The 20,616-nt window shown below is 37.7% G+C and overlaps 1 protein-coding gene across 2 annotated transcripts in view; it reads right to left on the bottom strand.

The window, feature by feature from the left end:
* PRDM5 (PR/SET domain 5) overlaps positions 1–20,616 on the bottom strand; it is a 209,615-nt gene that overhangs the window by 65,616 nt on the left and 123,383 nt on the right. For both annotated transcript variants that reach the window (XM_032633777.1, XM_032633779.1), the window contains exons 12-13: positions 18,778–18,938; positions 15,502–15,595 (exon numbers count right to left, since the gene is read on the bottom strand). In XM_032633777.1, coding sequence (XP_032489668.1) covers positions 15,502–15,595; positions 18,778–18,938 — 255 coding nt within the window. The remainder of the gene's footprint in view (positions 1–15,501; positions 15,596–18,777; positions 18,939–20,616) is intronic.

Here is a 20,616-nt window from a genome sequence, read left to right as displayed (position 1 = left end):
GGAAATTACACATGCATAGGGGGAGGAAGCAGATGGGGAAAACTCTGTACCTTCCTCTCAATTTTGCCATGAACCTAAAACTTCCCTAAAAACAAAGTCAATTAAAAAAAAAAAAAAAGAATCTGGTGAAACTAAACTTAATCATCATTTTCTGTGTATTACTGCCCACTATTAAAATGAGTCAGAAGTAAATGACCAAGTAAATGCAGCTTAAAAAAAAAAAATCAAAACACCAAAACACCTTTCATTTGTCTCTAAAGCATAAAATTTCCATACTACAGAAATAATATAATACTTTCAGAATTTCACTCATCTTTTATACTGGAAAAGTTATAAAATTTTTGTGGTACTAATAACAACTGTGTAGCAGCTATGTAACCGTGTAGCAAAAAAAAAAAAAGAAGAGAACACAAAAATAAAACAGAATTTGAAGTAAAAAGATTTGGATCTTATTACTTTGGATAGGTCATTTGCTTCTCTGAATCTCAGCTTCTTCACCTAGAAAATGAGAATGATATTGGAAACCCATCACACTGACTATGAAAGGATTAACTTAGAAAATATTTGAGAAAGGTTCCCTCCTTCGATTAACTTGATTAAAAACCTGAGCCAGATCTGCCCTGCCCTTCAGCTTAGAATCTAGTGAAGGAACAGATAAATCATAACTGAGAAGAGACATTCATATATACCAAACAATGGGAACCCTCAAAATCTCTAGTAGATGAGAGGCTACATAGTGCAAGAGACTATAATATACCACACAATTGTTTGTAATCATTCTAGTTCCTATAGAATTGATTCATCAAACAAAATGCATGGGCAATTTGTCAGGGCTAGTATTCCTCTCTGTTTTTTCTAATGACAATTTAAAAAACTAGGCAATTCCAAGCTAAAAGGAGTCACAAAGAATGGAAAGAAAAGCAAAAGCTTACTACATTGTGAGTAGGCCCAGCTGATAGATTGAGGAGTTTAGCAACTTTATTCTTTGATGCTAACATTTCTCGAAGTGAATTCCACAAACTCTTGTGGGTATTATATGAAAAAATGGTTCTATTGTCAATTAAATTTGGATTCAGATCTGGGACTTCTCACTATGAAGCCAGTATCCTTCCCACTATCCTACAGGTACTGCAATCTACTTGTAGATACTTTTACTTATTCAAGAAACATTCACTCAGTTCTTTCTCTATGCCCGGTAGTGCTCTGAATAGGATCAGATATGGGCACAGCTCTAAGGAAGCAAGAATCTACAAACTACTGAAGAAGTGCCAGCATCTGAAGGGTGCTGTGTGGAGAGAAGTACACCATAGAGCATGCCAACCTAATAAGAGGGGAGTGAAGCGATGGGCAGGTAACACATCAGGGAGAAAGTAACATTTAATTGGAGACTGGAGGGGAGTGAAAGAAGCCCAGTAAAGGAGCCTGCGATGTCAAGTGCAAGGGATGTTCATTTGCACAAGGTAAGGGGAAACCACTGAAAAGTTTTAAGTAGGAAAATAGCTTGACTGGGTGAGCCTCATCAATTCTTTACACCTTCTTTTATAAAATAATACATATGCTTTCCAAAGTATTTCAAAGAAAACTTCTGAATAATCCATGAGAATTGCAAATTTCATGGAATTCCTTTTTCAAGATGGCTAAGCATGAAGTAACGATACTCTGCTTCTTCAAAAGAATCTGAGTTCTCTCTGAACAGTATAACTGTAAGCAAAAACCAAAACAACGAAAGTCTGTTTTGTTTAAAGAATATAGTCTTCCCTGCTGAAAGAACTCGGCTCTGAGGGAGATGTACACAAGACGTGAGCTATGAAGCTGGATGTTCAGGAGACAGATCTCAGCTGCACTTGGTTGGCATCTGTGTCCATTCCATTGTTCTTATTGAAATAATACACTCCCACTTTTAATTATGAAAATTTTCAAACATGAAGAAAAATTAGAAAAATAGTGCAATGAACACTATATACCCTCACTTGGGTTTAATATTACCATACTTGCTTTCTTATTCTCATTTCTCTCTCTTCAACATATATTTTTCTACGTACTTCTTCTTGCTGGCCCATTTGACAGTAAGATGCAAAGACATGTCACACCTAAGTAATTTAGCAGGAAGGTTCTGACAGTAACAGTTACGCTGTGTAATCATAATATAAGATTAATATACTTTAAATATTTTTATTGTACAAGAAAATTATTATAGAAAAATTAGAAAACAGAAAATCATGAAGAAAATTCAAACTATCCATATTCACAACACACAGAAATAACCAGTTACTAATTTAGTATTTAACCTTTAAGGCCTTAATATAACAATGTTTTATCCTTTCAAAAATATACTATTTTATTTTGAAACGTATCATTCTCATTTCTTTTCATGTTTATATTTATACAATCATTTTTATTGTCTATACAATATCCCAATTTATAGATATACCATAATTTATATAACCAATCTCCTGAATGTTGGATATGCAGGCTCAATCTCTAATTTTTTGCTATTTATAAACAGTTCTTCAAGAAACAGGACAATATTTTTTAAAAAAACCTTACTGCCTTTTTGGACTTAGTAATCAAGCATACTTAGGGTTTATGTCTAATAAAGAAGGTAGTAATAATTTTAAAAGCCAAGGACAAGTTTTCATGTCATATGGTCAATTAATTTGTGAAAGATTATTCTGGAGGTCATTAGGGTTTAATTTCAATAAAGAAAGTGAGGCATACAATAGTTCAGATTTTAAAATACCACCAAAAATAATTTTTCCAACTGAGTTCCCCTTTATTAAATACTTATTAAAAAGAAAGGCTTAGTTAATCAGGAACATACCCCTCTACAGTGCATTTTTCCAAAGGTAATATGCTAAGAAAATTCCATGATTATGCCAGACATCATGATGTTAACTTAGTTCCTTATCAACAGTTAATCCAGATTATGTTTATAAAGTAAGTTATTAAAGTTCCAGCATATTCAACAATTTAAGATCTTGATAAAGTTGAAAGAAAGAAAAGGAAAGATATTGAACATAAAATTCTCAGTATGATGTCCTGTAAGAAAGAAAAACCAAAGAAAAGGAGGAAGAGATAATATAAGAAACTACATCATTCAATAAAGCCTTGCCACCCAATGTTAATGAATACAATTCAATGATTCATTTAATTTTGGAAAAGTAGTCTTCAGTGGGAATATTACAGAAGACTTTCAGAGATTATACTTATGACAATTAACTGACCATCTATTAATACTATGAACCAGCAGCACTAAGTATTTTACAGACACGATTCAATTTATTCTCCACAAAGGACTTATGAGGTAAAGTGGATTCAGAGAGGTTAAGTAGTTTGCTCAAAACTGCACAGCTAGTAAGTGGCAGAGGTCAGGATTCGAATTCAAATTAGTTGTTTCTGAAGTGCTGCCCTTTCCATTACCCGAAGCAGACTCCCATGGCAGAGGAAGGTAGAGGAGGAGACACACTGGGACCCGCTTCTACTGAGCAGGACAACTCTCTAGGTGGGGAAAGTTGTGCAATCTCACTATCACTCAGATTCCTCCAAACCCCAACTAAAGGATTTCACATAGCAGGAAATAGCTTACTAGTAGGATAACCTTTTAGAAAGGTTCTATCTGCAGGCCAATTTGAGAGGTAAGGTCCGCAGTATACCTATAAATATGCCCAAAGTTGGAAAGCTTTAAATGGTTTTCTGTTTACAATCATAAACATAACATATCAAACCAACAGCTAACGGTACCTATAAAAGTGCACCGTTGGCACACCTCCTACTCATCACCAGCCCTTTTAAAATCCAGATTCCAGCAAAGGCAATGACAATGGACATTAACATGTTTCAGTAGCAGTAGCAGTAGAAGCAGCAGCAGCAGCTTAAGAATTTATCTCAAAAGACAGAGTGACAGTTAGAACCAAACCAGTCTGAGCAATCAAATGAGAGAAATGGTGTCAGTTAAATAGGATGGCCTCTGTCAGCTGGATCCTTACCTGCACAGGCAACACATTCTTCTCTGCAACTTCTACCTCACCTGACCCCAAAACACACACACACACACACACACACACACACACACACACACACACATGCTCCTATTTTCCTAGGCATTTATCATTGGCTAGGTGGTCCTTCTAGAGCATTATTTCCCCAAATATGGTCTGTGCACTCCTGGGGACCCCCAAGATTCTTTCTCGAGGTCTTCATGGTCAAAACTACTTTCACAATAATAGTATTATGCTATTTTCCTTTTTCACTGTGTTGATTTTGCACTAATGGTACACAAGTAACAGTGGGTAAAACTGCTGGGCCTTGGTGCAGATCAAGACAGTGGCATCTGATGGTACTAGTCATCACTGCATCTTCACAGACACACACTCATAACAGAAATACATGCTGGTTTCATAAACAGAATGTCCTTGATGAAGTAAAAATTATTAATTTTATTAAACCCTAACTCTTGAGTAAGATATTTTAATATTCTTAGTTATAAAATGGGAAATAAGTACTTGTAATGCATATTGATATATTAAAGTTGTCTCAAGGAAAAGCACTTGTGTGATTGAGTCATGAGCTCACCTAACAGCTTTTTCTCATGGAACACCATTTTTACTTGAAACAAAATGATTGACATATAAAATATGGTTATTCAGATTTGGTATCTGGTAAACATTTGTTTTTTGAAAATAAAAGAAGCCTGTCATTTCAAAAGAAAGAAGGAATGAAGGAAGGGAGGGAGGGAGGGAAGTGTTTCTTACCACACATAAGAATTAGAGCAGTCAAAGCAAAATTTAGAATTTTGGAAAATCTGTACATGCTACCATGTGCTTGAAGGCTTCCGAATACTTAAGACTTGCCTAATGAGATCGGTGATGACACTAACACATGTGGAGGATCCACGTAACTCAGTGAGCCAATATTTTCCAAGTGATTTGTGCAACATGTTACAGAATCACGCATGGGTAAAAGATCATTCAAAGTGCAAGACACACCAATGGATTTTAATGCGACAGAATAAGAGAAGTTCACGGAGATGATTTTAAGTTCCACAACACAAGCCTTTAAAAAAAAAAAAAAAAGACCACTTTTTGAATTTTACTGTAGTAACAAATAATATCCAGAATTATTTACAAAGGCTGGTTAAGAACTCTCCTCTTCTAACTGCATACCTATGTGAGGCCAGATTTTCTTCTAATTCAGCAATCAAAAGAACATGTTGCAGCAGGATGAATGAAGAAACAGACATGAGGACCTGTCTCCTCTTGAACCAGACATTAAAGAGAGTTTCAGAAATGTAAAACAATGTCTCCCGTCTCACAATATTATTTCTGATTAGAAAAATGTAGCTACTTTCTATAAAAATATGTTGTTTATGTTAACATGTAATGGGTTTCTTATTATTATTTGTAACAAATTAATAAATATTGTTAAATGTTCTCAGCTTTAATTTCTAATATAGTAAATAGCTACAGACACAACCCACACAAACGAAAGCTTCCCAGGGTCCTCAATTATTTTTGAGATGATATGGAGTGTTGAGGCCAAAACGTGAGCACCAATGATCCAGAGGGCCCTGCTCCTCAGAGGCTGCATTAGCTGTCTGTCCTGACGCTTCCCACCCCACCTTCACTCAGGGTCCTCGCCACTTCACTGCGTGCTCCCTAACAGTAAAAGTTTCCTACAGAATAGGCTGTGACCCCATACCTGCGTTACCCTATAGCACAAACACAAATCACTAAACCTAGTGTGGGAAAGGGCTGAATTAAATCACGTGATTTAGAGACGGGCGCGAGCCGCGGCTAAAAGCGCGGACCCCAGAGACGGGCGCGAGCCACGGCTAAAAGCACGGACCCCAGGGACTGGCGGGAGACGCTAAGGCTGCCGCTGCCGCCACCAAGGGGTCTGTGTGTGAGCACAGGTCACTATCCACACCCCTCTTCCACGGAGCCTCTGCAGCCCGCCACTGCCAGGTTCCCGGGATCCAGGGACAACTTCCCTGGGAGAACGCACGGCGCGCCTCAGGCTGGTGCAACGTCACGCCGGCCTCTGCCGCCGCAGGCCCGCCCCGCACTGCGTGCCCCTCCCTCCCCCCGGCCTGAGTGAGCCAGAGCCCCCGAAGCAGCGGCTCCTTTAACCCCGTCCTGTCTGAGCGGGAACAGACGCCCTCAGGCGACCTACATGCAGAGGCGGGCCAAATCCAAAGCTGAGCCCCAGGAGCTGTGAGAACAAAGAAGAGAAAGGGAAATCTCTCCCAGCAGCCTCAGAAGCAGCGGATTAAAGCTCCACAATCAACTTGATGTGCCCTGCATCTGTGGAATACCTGAATAGACAACGAATCATCCCACATTTAGGAGGTGGACTTCGAGAGCAAGATCTATGATTCTTTCCCCTTTTCCTCTTTTTGTGAATGTGTATGTGTATGCTTCTGTGTGAGATCTTGTCTGTATAGCTTTGCTTCCACCATTTGTCCTAGGGTTCCATCCGTCCATGGTTTTTTTAAAAATTCTTTTCTTAATAATTAATTTTAATAATTTTATTATACTTTACCTTCTTTTTCTTCTTTTTCCCTTTCCTTTCCTTCCTTTCTTCCTTCCTTCCCTCCCTCCCTCCCTCCCTCCTTTACACAACGAATCATTCCAAATTGAGGAGGTGGTCTCTGAGAGCAAGATTTATGATTTTTTCCCCTTTACCTCTTTTTGTGAGGGTGTATGTGTATGCTTCTGTGTAAGATTTCGTCTGTATAGCTTTGCTTCCAACATTTGTCCTAAGGTTCTATCCGTCCCTTTCTTTTTCCTAATTATTTTTTAATTCAATAACTTTATTATACTTTATTTTATTTTACTGTATCTTCTTTCTTTCTGTCTTTTTTCCGTCCTTCCCTCCTTCCTTACTTCCTCCCTCCCTCCCGCCTTTCTTTCTTCTTGCCTTCTTTCCTTCTTTGCTTTCTTCCTTCCTTCCTTCCCTCCTTTCCTTCTTTGTTTCTTCCTTTCTTTCTTCATACTTCTACTAATTCTCTCTACTTTTTCTCCCTTTTATTCTGAGCCGTGTGGATGAAAGGCTCTTGTTGCTCCAGCCAGGAGTCAGGGCTCTGCCTCTGAGGTAGAAGAGCCAACTTCAGGACACTGGTCAACAAGAGGCCTCCCAGCTCCACATAATATCAAACGGTGAAAATCTCCCAGAGACCTCCATCTTAGCACCAGCACCCAACTTCACTCAATGACCATCAAGCAACAGTGCTGGACAACCTATGCCAAACAACTAGCAAAACAGGAACACAACCCCACCCATTAGCAGAGAGGCTGCCTAAAATCATAATAAGGCCACAGACACCCCAAAACACACCACCAGACGTGAACCTGCCCACCAGAAAGACAAGATCCAGCCTCAACCACCAGAACACAAGCACTAGTCCCCTCCACCAGGAAGCCTACACAACCCACTGAACCAACCTTAGCCACTGGAGACAGACATCAAAAACAGTGGGAACTACGAACCTGCAGCCTGCAAAAAGGAGACACCAAACACAGTAAGATAAGCAAAATGAGAAGACAGAAAAACACACAGCAGATGAAGGAGCAAGATAAAAACCCACCAGACCTAACAAATGAAGAGGAAATAGGCAGTCTACCTGAAAAAGAATTCAGAATAATGATAGTAAGGATGACCTGAAATCTTGAAAATAGAATGGACAAAATGCAAGAAACAGTTAACAAGGACCTAGAAGAAACAAAGATGAAACAAGCAACAATGAACAACACAATAAATGAAATTAAAAGTACTCTAGATGGGATCAATAGCAGAATAACTGAGGCAGAAGAACGGATACGTGACCCGGAAGATAAAATAGTGGAAATAACTACTGCAGAACAGAATAAAGAAAAAGGAATGAAAAGAACTGAAGACAGTCTCAGAGACCTCCAGGACAACATTAAATGCACCACCATTTGAATTATAGGGGTTCCAGAAGAAGAAGAGAAAAAGAAAGGGACTGAGAAAATATTTGAAGAGATTATAGTTGAAAACTTCCCTAATATGGGAAAGGAAAGAGTTAATCAAGTTCAGGAAGCACAGAGAGTCCCACACAGGATAAATCCAAGGAGAAATACGCCAAGACACACATTAATCAAACTGTCAAAAATTAAATACAAAGAAAGCAGCAAGGGAAAAACAACCAATAACACACAAGGGAATCCCCATAAGGTTGAGAGCTGATCTCTCAGCAGAAACTCTGCAAGCCAGAAGGGAGTGGCAGGACATACTGAAAGTGATGAAGGAGAAAAACCTGCAACCAAGACTACTGTACCCAGCAAGGATCTCATTCAGATTTGATGGAGAAATTAAAACCTTTACAGACAAGCAAAAGCTGAGAGAGTTCAGCACCACCAAACCAGCTTTACAACAAATGCTAAGGGAACTTCTCTAGACAAGAAACACAAGAGAAGGAAAAGACATATAATAACGAACCCAAAACAATTTAGAAAATGGGAATAGGACCATACATATCAATAATTACCTTAAATGTAAATGGACTAAATGCTCCCACCAAAAGACACAGACTGGTTGAATGGATACAAAAACAAGACCCTTATATATGCTGTCTACAAGAGACCCACTTCAGACCTAGAGACACATACAGACTGAAAGTAAGGGGATGGAGAAAGATATTCCATGCTAATGGAAACCAAAAGAAAGCTGGAGTAGCAATTCTCATATCAGACAAAATACACTTTAAAATAAAGACTATTACAAGAGACAAAGAAGGACACTACATAATGATCAAGGGACCGATCCAAGAAGAAGATATAACAATTGTAAATATTTATGCACCCAACATAGGAGCACCTCAATACATAAGGCAAATACTAACAACCATAAAAGGGGAGATCAACAGTAACACATTCATAGTAGGGGACTTTAACACCCCACTTTCACCCATGGACAGATCATCCAAAGTGAAAATAAATAAGGAAACACAAGCTTTAAATGATACATTAAACAAGATGGACTTAATTGATATTTATAGGACACTCCATCCAAAAACAACAGAATACACATTTTTCTCAAGTGCTCATGGAACATTCTCCAGGATAGATCATATCTTGGGTCACAAATCAAGCCTTGGTAAATTTAAGAAAATTGAAATTGTATCAAGTATCTTTTCTGACCACAACGCCATGAGACTAGATATCAATTACAGGAAAAGATCTGTAAAAAATACAAACACATGGAGGCTAAACAATACACTACTTAATAACGAAGTGATAACTGAAGAAATCAAAGAGGAAATAAAAAAATACCTAGAAACAAATGACAATGGAGACATGACGACCCAAAACCTATGGGATGCAGCAAAACCAGTTCTAAGGGGGAAGTTTATAGCAATACAAGCAGGAAACATCTCGAAAAAACAATCTAACCTTGCACCTCAAGCAATTAGAGAAAGAAGAGCAAAAAAACCCCAAAGTTAGCAGAAGGAAAGAAATCATAAAGATCAGATAAGAAATAAATGAAAAAGAAATGAAGGAAACAATACCAAAGATCGATGAAACTAAAAGCTGGTTCTTTGAGAAGATAAACAAAATAGATAAACCACTAGCCAGACTCATCAAGAAAAAAAGGGAGAAGACTCAAATCAATAGAATTAGAAATGAAAAAGGAGAAGTAAGAAGTGACATTGCAGAAATAAAAAAGATCATGAGAGATTACTACAAGGAACTCTATGCCAATAAAATGGACAATCTGGAAGAAATGGACAAATTCTTAGAAATGCACAACCTGCCAAGACTGAATCAGGAAGAAATAGAAAATATGAACAGACCAATCACAAGCACTGAAATTGAAACTGAGATTAAAAATCTTCCAACAAACAAAAGCCCAGGACCAGATGGCTTCACAGGCGAATTCTATCAAACATTTAGAGAAGAGCTAACACCTATCCTTCTCAAACTCTTCCAGAAAACTACAGGCCAATATCACTGATGAATATAGATGCAAAAATCCTCAACAAAATACTAGCAAACAGAATCCAACAGCACATTAAAAGGATCATACACCATCATCAAGTGGGGTTTATTCCAGGAATGCAAGGATTCTTCAATATACGCAAATCTATCAATGTGATAAACCATATTAACAAAATGAAGGAGAAAAACCATATGATCATCTCAATAGATGCAGAGAAAGCTTTTGACAAAATTCAACACCCATTTATGATAAAAACCCTCCAGAAAGTAGGCATAGAGGGAACTTTCCTCAATATAATAAAGGCCATATATGACAAGCCCACAGCCAACATCATCCTCAATGGTGAAAAACTGAAAGCATTTCCACTAAGATCAGGAACAAGACAAGGTTGCCCACTCTCACCATTCTTATTCAACATAGTTTTGGAAGTTTTAGCCACAGCAATCAGAGAAGAAAAGGAAATAAAAGGAATCCAAATCGGAAAAGAAAAAGTAAAGCTGTCACTGTTTGCAGATGACATGATACTATACATAGAGAATCCTAAAGATGCTACCAGAAAACTACTAGAGCTAATCAATGAATTTGGTAAAGTAGCAGGATACAAAATTAATGCACAGAAATCTCTGGCATTCCTATATACTAATGATGAAAAATCTGAAAGGGAAATCAAGAAAACACTCCCATTTACCATTGCAATAAAAAGAATAAAATATTGAGGAATAAACCTACCTAAGGAGACAGAAGACCTGTATACAGAAAATTATAAGACACTGATGAAAGAAATTAAAGATGATACAAATAGATGGAGAGATATACCATGTTCTTGGATTGGAAGAATCAACATTGTGAAAATGACTATACTACCCAAAGCAATCTATAGATTCAATGCAATCCCTATCAAACTACCACTGGCCTTTTTCACAGAACTAGAACAAAAATTTTCACATTTTGTATGGAAACACAAAAGACTCCGAACAGCCAAAGCAATCTTGAGAAAGAAACATGGAGCTGGAGGAATCAGGCTCTCTGACTTCGGACTATACTACAAAGCTACAGTAATCAAGACAGTATGGTACTGGCACGAAAACAAAAAGATAGATCAATGGAACAGGATAGAAAGCCCAGAGATAAACCCACACACATATGGACACCTTATCTTTGATAAAGGTGGCAGTAATGTACAGTGGAGAAAGGACAGCCTCTTCAATAAGTGGCGCTGGGAAAACTGGACAGATACATGTAAAAGTATGAGATTAGATCACTCCCTAACACCATACACAAAAATAAACTCAAAATGGATTAAAGACCTAAATGTAAGGCCAGAAACTATCAAACTCTTAGAGGAAAACATAGGCAGAACACTCTATGACATAAATCACAGCAAGATCATTTTTGACCCACCTCCTAGAGAAACGGAAATAAAAACAAAAATAAACAAATGGGACCTAATGAAACTTCAAAGCTTTTGCACAGCAAAGGAAACCATAAACAAGACCAAAAGACAACCCTCAGAATGGGAGAAAATATTTGCAAAGGAAGCAACTGACAAAGGATTAATCTCCAAAATTTACAAGCAGCTCATGCAACTCTATGTCAATAAAACAAACAACCCCATCCAAAAATGGGCAGAAGACCTAAATAGACATTTCTCCAAAGAAGATATACAGACTGCCAACAAACACATGAAAGAATGCTCAACATCATTAATCATTAGAGAAATGCAAATCAAATCTACAATGAGATGTCATCTCACACCAGTCAGAATGACCATCACCAAAAAATCTAGAAACAATAAATGCTGGAGAGGGTGTGGAGAAAAGGGAACACTCTTGCACTGCTGGTGGGAATGTGAATTGGTACAGCCACTATGGAGAACAGTATGGAGGTTCCTTACAAAACTACAAATAGAACTACCATATGACCCAGCAATCCCACTACTGGGCATATACCCTGAGGAAACCAGAATTCAAAAAGAGTCATGTACCAAAATGTTCATTGCAGCTCTATTCACAATAGTCCAGAGATGAAAACAACCTAAGTGCCCACCATCAGATGAATGGATAAAGAAGATGTGGCACATATATACAATGGAATATTACTCAGCCATAAAAAGAAATGAAATTGAGCTATTTGTAATAAGGTGGATAGACCTAGAGTCTGTCATACAGAGTGAAGTAAGTCAGAAAGAAAAAGACAAATACCGTATGCTAACACATATATATGGAATTTAAGGGAAAAAAAATGTCATGAAGAACCTAGGGGTAAGACAGGAATAAAGACACAGACCTAGTGGAGAACGGACTTGAGGATATAGGGAGGGGGAAGGGTGAGCTGTGACAGAGCGAGAGAGAGTCATGGACATATATACACTAACAAACGTAAGGTAGATAGCTAGTGGGAAGCAGCCGCATGGCACAGGGATATTGGCTCGGTGCTTTGTGACCGCCTGGAGGGGTGGGATAGGGAGGGTGGGAGGGAGGGAGACGCAAGAGGGAAGAGATATGGGAACATATGTATAACTGATTCACTTTGTTATAAAGCAGAAACTAACACACCATTGTAAAGCAATTATACCCCAATAAAGATGTTTAAAAAAAAAAAAGAAAGAAAAATGGAACCAGACTGAAGACATGTTACATTAAAATATTATAAAGCACAAAAAAAAAATCACGTGATTTCATAAGAAAAAATAATAAAGAGAGAAAAAGTGAATTTATAGAACTCAAAATGCGAGCGTTATCATCATAGAAGCAAAATAACTACATAAACCCATTTGGTCACTGAGCCAGGTTCCAGCTTGGAAGGGAAAATGGATGCACGTGATTTGGAGGACAGGACAAAGCGAATAAAAGAGAAGCAGGGCTTCCCTGGTGGCGCAGTGGCTGAGAGTCCACCTGCCGATGCAGGGGATACGGGTTTGTGCCCCGGTCCGGGAAGATCCCACATGCCATGGAGCAGCTAGGCCCGTGAGCCATGGCCGCTGAGCCTGCGCGTCCGGAGCCTGTGCTCCGCAACGGTAGAGGCCACAACAGTAAGAGGCCTGCGTACCGCAAAAACAAAACAAAACGAAAAAAAAGAGAGGCAAAAGCAGCATTAGTCCATGCAGGAAAAGAAATCCATGCCAGGACTGTTATGGAAGCCCAGACACCAGCAACCTGCCAGGTCTCCGCAGTCACCTCTGTTGCTTGACACCGACCACTTCAAATACAGCCCCAGCCATGCTGCCAGGCAACTGTCACCAAAAACATAGGCTTCACATCAAAATAACTCAAAGAAGAATTGTAAAATGTGAAAATGAAATGAGTCTGATTTTAAACAGAAAAATCCAGTTATAAGTAAATAATAATTGTAAATAAATAATTATACAACTATTTGTGTGGACATACATAAACACATAGGCCACCTTTATATTTTTACTTTGCTTATTTAAATGTATATGCTGGCTGACTGTGCTGAATTTAGGTGGCCAGTTTTCTTGATCAGAAACCAATAAACTAGAACCTGTACAACATTTAAATAACCTAATCATATAAAAAAGATTTGAATTTTTAAAAATATTCTTTAGATTACAGATACTATAGAACATAACATGACAACAAAAAAACTACAAATATTTATTAATATTTTTATCACAGAGAATTCTTGGAGCTCAAAAAAATCTTATGACTGCAACTTTGTAGCAGATAATAATTAAAATTTTAGAAGACATTACTAGTTTAAGTTTATTCTTCTCCACTGCCCGTCCTCTACAAGTAAAATAAAATGTAGGCACATGGAATTCTCAAGGATGCAATTATTTTGAATAATCAAGTGTTCTATGATTGGATTCATCTTTTCTATGCTGAAATACACGTTTTAATGCATTCTGAACAATAATCACTGCCTTTTAAAAACACACTATATCAACCATAGTTCAATTACATGATAATGTCTCAGGGCATTACTCTAAACTTATCACTATGATACACAGAAATAATACACTTTCCCCATCTCCTAGTTGCCCTCCTTCCACATACAAATTATACACACAAGCACACACATACAGACATAAAATCTGCGGAGCAAATTATAAGTTACATTTTCAGGGTGGCACAAAGACGTCTTCTAAGAACTACAGATCCAGAATGGAAGGCTGCTGATTTCACTCTCACCCTTAACCATGTCTGCCACAATTCCGCATGGCCCCCAAAACACAGTGGGCACAGAGAGTGGTGCCCACTGACGTCAAAGACTACACTGTTAGGTTCCGGGGCTGGCCTGGGACTTCAGAGCTCTCTCTCCTCTCTCTTCATCATTTACTTGCCTCTTCTGTACAATCAGGACATGGTGCTAAGAGTCTCTGGCACTATTTTAAGTCCACCTGTCCTCAGCGTGATTCTCTGCTGCCCTTTTCTTTTTGCTTCTCTCCACTTTTCTTTTTGCTGTGTTGTTTCTGCTACACATATTGGACTGTGTCCCGAAAGCCATCACTTTCTGTAGATACTTCTAGTCAAGAAGATCTCCTTTCCTTCTTTAGGGTGCCCATTATTCCACAGCCATCATGTATAATGCTTGATCTGTTCTTGGTTATATGTTTCATTTGAAAGTATTTCAGACGCTATTCTAAGATGACAACTACTAAGTTGACCTACGCTTTTCAGCTTTAGCCAGAAAATTTCCAAAATAAGAAATTATGCTGCATGGCTGTCCTTTTGTTTTCCACCTTTGTATAATAATCACAGTATTATTCTCTGACCTGCTTAAACTAACACTTCTTCACTCACAACACAGTTATTGTGCTAAACACTGAGCTAGGAGCTAGGGACACAATGATAAAGAAAGTCAAATACTACGGCTCTTGAATAAAAAGCTTCAGCAATTTAATCCAGTTACACAGTTTACCAAACACAGTCCAGCTACTGAGAACCACTTAAGATTCACACACAATAATCTGGCTATCAAAATTAGGAGTATTCTTTCAAGTCTTTTCAAGAACTTCTCTACATGACAGATAAAACCCAAAGTTCTCTGAAGAATATTTAGCTGTTCATTCACTAGGGCACAGCCCTCCCTCATGGGAGAAATTACACAGGAAGTTGTAAGAAATGAAGAAAACCCTTTAGGAAGCAATTCATGGCATAACAGATACTATGGTCACGTCACCCTTGCATCCAATAAAATCTTATAGCATTCAAGCCACATTCCAAGGACTTTTTACGTTTTAAAAGGCCACATTTGATGCGAGTTACAGGAGGGATTTTTAAGAGGAGGCCCTTAGCCTTCTGTAAAACTGCTACACCCTATTCCATCTATTAGAATAGTATATAAAGTAAATCACAGTTATTTCACAACCAAACATTAATCAGTTTCCACTTTAGATATTTAACTTAGTTTGGGAAAGTGTACTTATTCAAAACTTTTCTAGAGTAAGAAACTGGATGCTATAAAACTTTACCAGAGAGGAAACAGTCAAGATTAATTCTTAATCTTGGAGTCATTTTGTAAAATTAGAAACTCCTTCTCTTGGAAGAATTTGATTTCTCTATGTTGTTTTTATCTACATACCTGTGTGGCTACGGATATGAACTCTCAGTGTACCACTGCTGGCAAACTTCTGGCCACAATATGGGCAGATTTTCTCCTTTTCTCCTGTATGTGTCTAAACGGAAAGGAATAAAAAAGGTTGAGAACAAATATAAAGAACGAGGTTAAAATGATTAAGTGCCTCTGACAACAGTAAATCCTTTTTTTCCCAGGATTATGTTCCTTTAAAATGATTTAATATCACAATGAGATTTTAAACAATTTATCATGGTTATTCCCACTGGTTCAAAAAAACCTCTTAGAATCATGTGTTAGTGTTAATTTGAAAATAACTCTGCAGTTTACATTTTAAGCCTTTATGGAGCCCCCGTCTAAAAATGATTAAGTTATACAAAACCAGTATACGTTAACAAAACCACATAATCAAAATGGGGCTACAGCTGCCCTTGACTGCTGCCAAGAAACACTTCCTTAGAAGCATTTTTCACATTCTTTGTGTGTATTTAGTGCTTGAGGACAGAATTAATCTCAATAAAGTAATCTGTTACTTGCATTATGTTTGTCAGACTGGATTGATTTTACTGCAAAGCAAAAAGGAACATAAATCTGATTTGATCTTTAAATTCAGCAGGTGTTAACTGAACAGTCAATTTGAAAGATCACTGCTGCCTTCAATACCTTTAACCTGGACATAAAACCACCACACAAGAAAAGGTGAATGAGTATCACCAAAGCCAGTTTCAATACAATGTTAAGAGAGTTCAAAGAAAAAAAGAGTGACCTCTCCCAAAAAAGGAGGCAGGTGAGGTGTTTTAAACTTGTCTCACAATCTCATCAGGCGACCAGTGTTTCTACCAACATCAAAATAGGTCATTCCAATAAATGAGGCGGCAGAGCTACTTTTCAAGTCCCATTGGTTTTGAAACTTAGGAGAAGGGAAAAGGAGAAGGAAGCAATTACTTCAGATACCTGCACATTCTCTCAGACCCTTTTTAGAATTGTTAACTTCAATGATAACCTAACTATGAACAAAAGCATATAGTGGATCATCTGGGTTACCACCACCGCCACAAAACAGAACTTCCAGGGCCTGTGCTTGCCTTTGTTTTTACGCAAATTACTGGCAAATATTATTATTTGAATTGCCATGAGCTAATGTAGAAAGAACAGGAAAGGTTTTTTAAGAGGTTTTTTAAAAAGGTTTTTTAAAAATGATGTGTTCCCAGGAAGGAAAGACAGGCTTAGCTGGGATAGAGAAAAAAGGGTGGGGTAATTATGTCAGAACCTGACAACCTCGAGGAACCACTAACTTAGCAAAACATTCTCATCTTCCATATTAAATCAATTGTTAACTTTAATATAATTGGTTTATAACCTTATTGGTTGATATTTAATTTATAAATTTTCATATTTGAATTATAATCTATATTTGGATATACACTATCATATTTGTAATTTTTAAAAGAGTTATAAATAAAATATCTTAGTCAACTTCAGTGTCCTCTAGATGTTTTTCCCTTGAAAAAGATCTATATTACATTCAAGTTTGAGGAATACAGTCTAATCAACAGCCGCACTAGCCAATGATACTGTTTACAACAAACATCTCCTCGATTCTTCAATTGGCAGCACTTAACTTTCTATTTTCATTACAAGTTCTTATACAAAACAGTTATACATTCTTTACACCTCAGTAAGAGCTGTTATTCCCATGGTCCACATTATGGTTCAATTTAAAGGAAATGGTATAACATTTTAACATATAACAGACCTGTGTTCTTCTCACTCCCTGACAGAAGGGACAAAATATGGCAATTCTTTCCTGATTAATATAACGTTGTTTGGGAATGGTATACATCTATTATTACAACATGGGATTATTCCAAACAGGAAACTACCAAGTTCTTTGTAGTATGTTTATAAAATCCACAGGATTTCTTTTGCTGCTACATAAGTATTTCATTGTTCACCTACTTATATTCAGTTACTTATAGTACTTCAGTAATTTAAGTTTCAAACTAAAGGATACTATGGCAATATTAATTAAAATAATTAAAGTGTTCTTTTTGGCTTAATTAAAAAATATATATTATTATTAGGTACAGAATTTGACTGGCTGGTATTGTAAGATATTGAAAGTATAACACTACAAAATCTTAAATATGGTTAGAAAGCATGGAAACATCACTATGAGAACAATATTGGATAAACGTATGAGACAAAAATGAACAATGCACCACAAAATATATTCTATGATAATCTGTTATTGCAGACAAACAACTATATCTTTCTTGAAAATTCACTATACTTTCCCTCATTGATTAAAACATAATAAAAGTCTATTAAATTCATGAAAAAGTAATCCAATCAAAGAAAAGTTGAAAGATTATTCTATTCAGAGCTTTGAAAAGAGAAGACAGTATCATTATTAATCAGCATTAAAGATACAAGAAAAGAAAGTTACTCAGTCCAGTTCTTTTGAAACAGCTGTATTAAGGACAGGTACCAAAATAAAAGTCATAATGACACAGAAGCCACTTCACATTCACTAGGCAGGACACGCCGAGCAGCAGAGACTACCACACTTCACAGTCATTTCTGAAGTCAACATTAAAACTTTCAACTGCATGAGTTATAATATGAATTTTGCTATTTAAAAAATATACTTAAAATGTATTTAATCAACAAGTAAAAATAACCTGTTGATTTGCTGGAGGTAATTAGCATAACACAAATAAGATAATCTCCAAATCACCATCAGTATGAACGTCATTTTATTCAAGTTGAGCAAATACTTATCAAGTCCCTGTTCTGTACCAGGAATTTCCCTGGGTCCTTGGGATGCAAGATAAAGAAGGACCACTCTAATCCTAGAAGAAGTCAGTCTAATAACTTGTCAATAGATAGCTGAACTAGCTTTGAAAAATAAAACTATTAAAGCTCTACTCAGTATCTTTAAAAAAAGGAACCTACGTTAATCCAAAAATGTATAAAGTCGAAAAGCTCCCGTTCATCGAGTACACTGTAAGACCCACCTATCAGCATAGTTTAGGACAGTGAAGCACCCATACCTGAATCTAGGTTTGCTTTCATATGACAAATATATTCTCTTCTGATAAAATGAAGAAAACAGACATTTGCTAAAGAGCTGCTATCACTCATGGGTTTCGTATTTGTCATTTTGAGTAAATATGTTGATAAATTCATATAAAATTGATTATCACATGATAATTAACATAAACGCCTGTGTGGTTAAAATACGTAATCCATTCAAACTCACGGAAGGCTTCTACTTACTTTCTTATGACTTCTAAGCACTGAAGGTGTAACAAATGCCTTATTACACAGTTCACATCTGTACTTCTTGTGTCTTTCATGAACCACCTGGACATGAACATTTAAGGTGTCCTTCCTTTTAAAGGTAGCATCACAGTGATGACACTTGAAAGTCCTCTCACCTTAGAAATGAAAAAGCCAAATAAGAGAAACACAGACACAACAGCAGGGTGCTGTTAACTCCCCCTCACATGTACTAGATTTACGGCTGTTTTCTCCAAAAACTCAGCTTTACAGCTCTAACAATTTATCATAACCATAAAAGGTCATTTTTCCAACAACTGTTCAGTTCCATATTTGCTCATTCCCTGTGTGAATCATGTGGGGGGGAGGGAGAGTCCTTTAACCTTCGTAGATACTCAGTGCCTTTAACTGGAAAATGTGGGGACTGAACTCACTAATTTTCTAAAGGTCCTATGAATTTTCTTTAAAAGTATGTATTTCTAAGGCAGGGGCTTGAGTTTGACAAAAGGTCTCTGTTCTGCAGAGTGAGGTGCCTTTGGGGCCCCTCCTGAACTCCCCTCACCCCACCATTCTCCCTCTGGCCTTCAGGGGCAGAGGCAGAACTGGCTCCCAGGCAGTAAACTGGAGGGAAGCCCCTGAAGGCGGACGTCAGAGCAGATCCTTCACCCCGGGACAGGAGAGGGCTACAACTCCACTATCTCAGGAACCTGGCCTGGAGGCTCCCTAATGCAGTCCTTGGTCTGCTGTGAAATGGCTAGGGAAGGGCTTCAACTTCTAGGCTCTCAGACTGTTTGGGGGCTGCCTCTCAAAGAGGCAGCTGGATTGGGGCAGGGGGACCCAGAGTGGCAACTCCCCTTTTCTACCCTAGAGCCCCTCAAAGGGCCCCCCCCAGCTCTAGGGCTGGGGTCTAGGGCTCTACCCTAGAGTCCAGCGGGGGGCCTCCACCACCTGGCCCCTGGCAGTGCCCTCAGGCCCCTCTTCTTTCCTGGGCAGGGGATCCGTGGTGGGACACAGCGTCTTTCGAATGCGTCCCGGAGAGGGTACCTGGGAGGGTTTTCACCTACCCATCAAATAGCCTCGGCTTGCAGGAAAGCAACTCCAGAAGCTATGTTTAGGGAGTTTATGGGACTTTTTAAACTTTCATACCATGCTATGTCTAAAGTCCATTTTAAATACATTTTAAGTGATCAGTGTACACAATTAGAAGATAGTGAACCTCCCAGAAAGATATAAAACATATGTAGCGTGTATAAAGACAGACTAGTATTTGCATATATTTTCCCTTTTAGAGAACAATTATAATAGCACAGATTCAAAAATTATATTCACTGTGAGACAAAATATGCAGGTAACTGTCTACATCTAAAGAAGAGATTACCTCAATTTCAACCAAGCTCTCCTACCTTCCCTCCATTTAACTAACATAAATTTAGAAATGTGAAGATCCTATTAGTTCGTCACACCAAATTTAAGGAAGGAATGACAAGAAGAACGAAAATAAAAAGGAAAAGGCAAATTACCCTCCCTTTGTCTTTTCAAACAGAAGTATGGCTCTTTAAATTCTCTTAAAGTCTCTAAGGAAGTTGTTGAGTTGCTGAAATTCGATACTTGAAACCAAGTCATACCAAACCATGCATGAACTGTATAGATTCTGAGAGCTGTGTTTATATGTTGCCTTTGTGCTTTTTTGTTGCAGGGTGTTATTGTTGTCACCTAGTTTGTCTTCATATATCTTTCTAGATTTATTTAAAATTTTATTGATATTGTATAAAATGTATAACCAGTGAGAGTAAAAGGACAAGTGACATAAAATTGTAAATGTTAATAATACCAAAT

The sequence above is a fragment of the Phocoena sinus genome, chromosome 5, assembly GCF_008692025.1.
Source record: "Phocoena sinus isolate mPhoSin1 chromosome 5, mPhoSin1.pri, whole genome shotgun sequence".
NCBI lineage: Eukaryota > Metazoa > Chordata > Mammalia > Artiodactyla > Phocoenidae > Phocoena > Phocoena sinus.
This window is presented reverse-complemented; position numbering and strand designations above follow the sequence as displayed.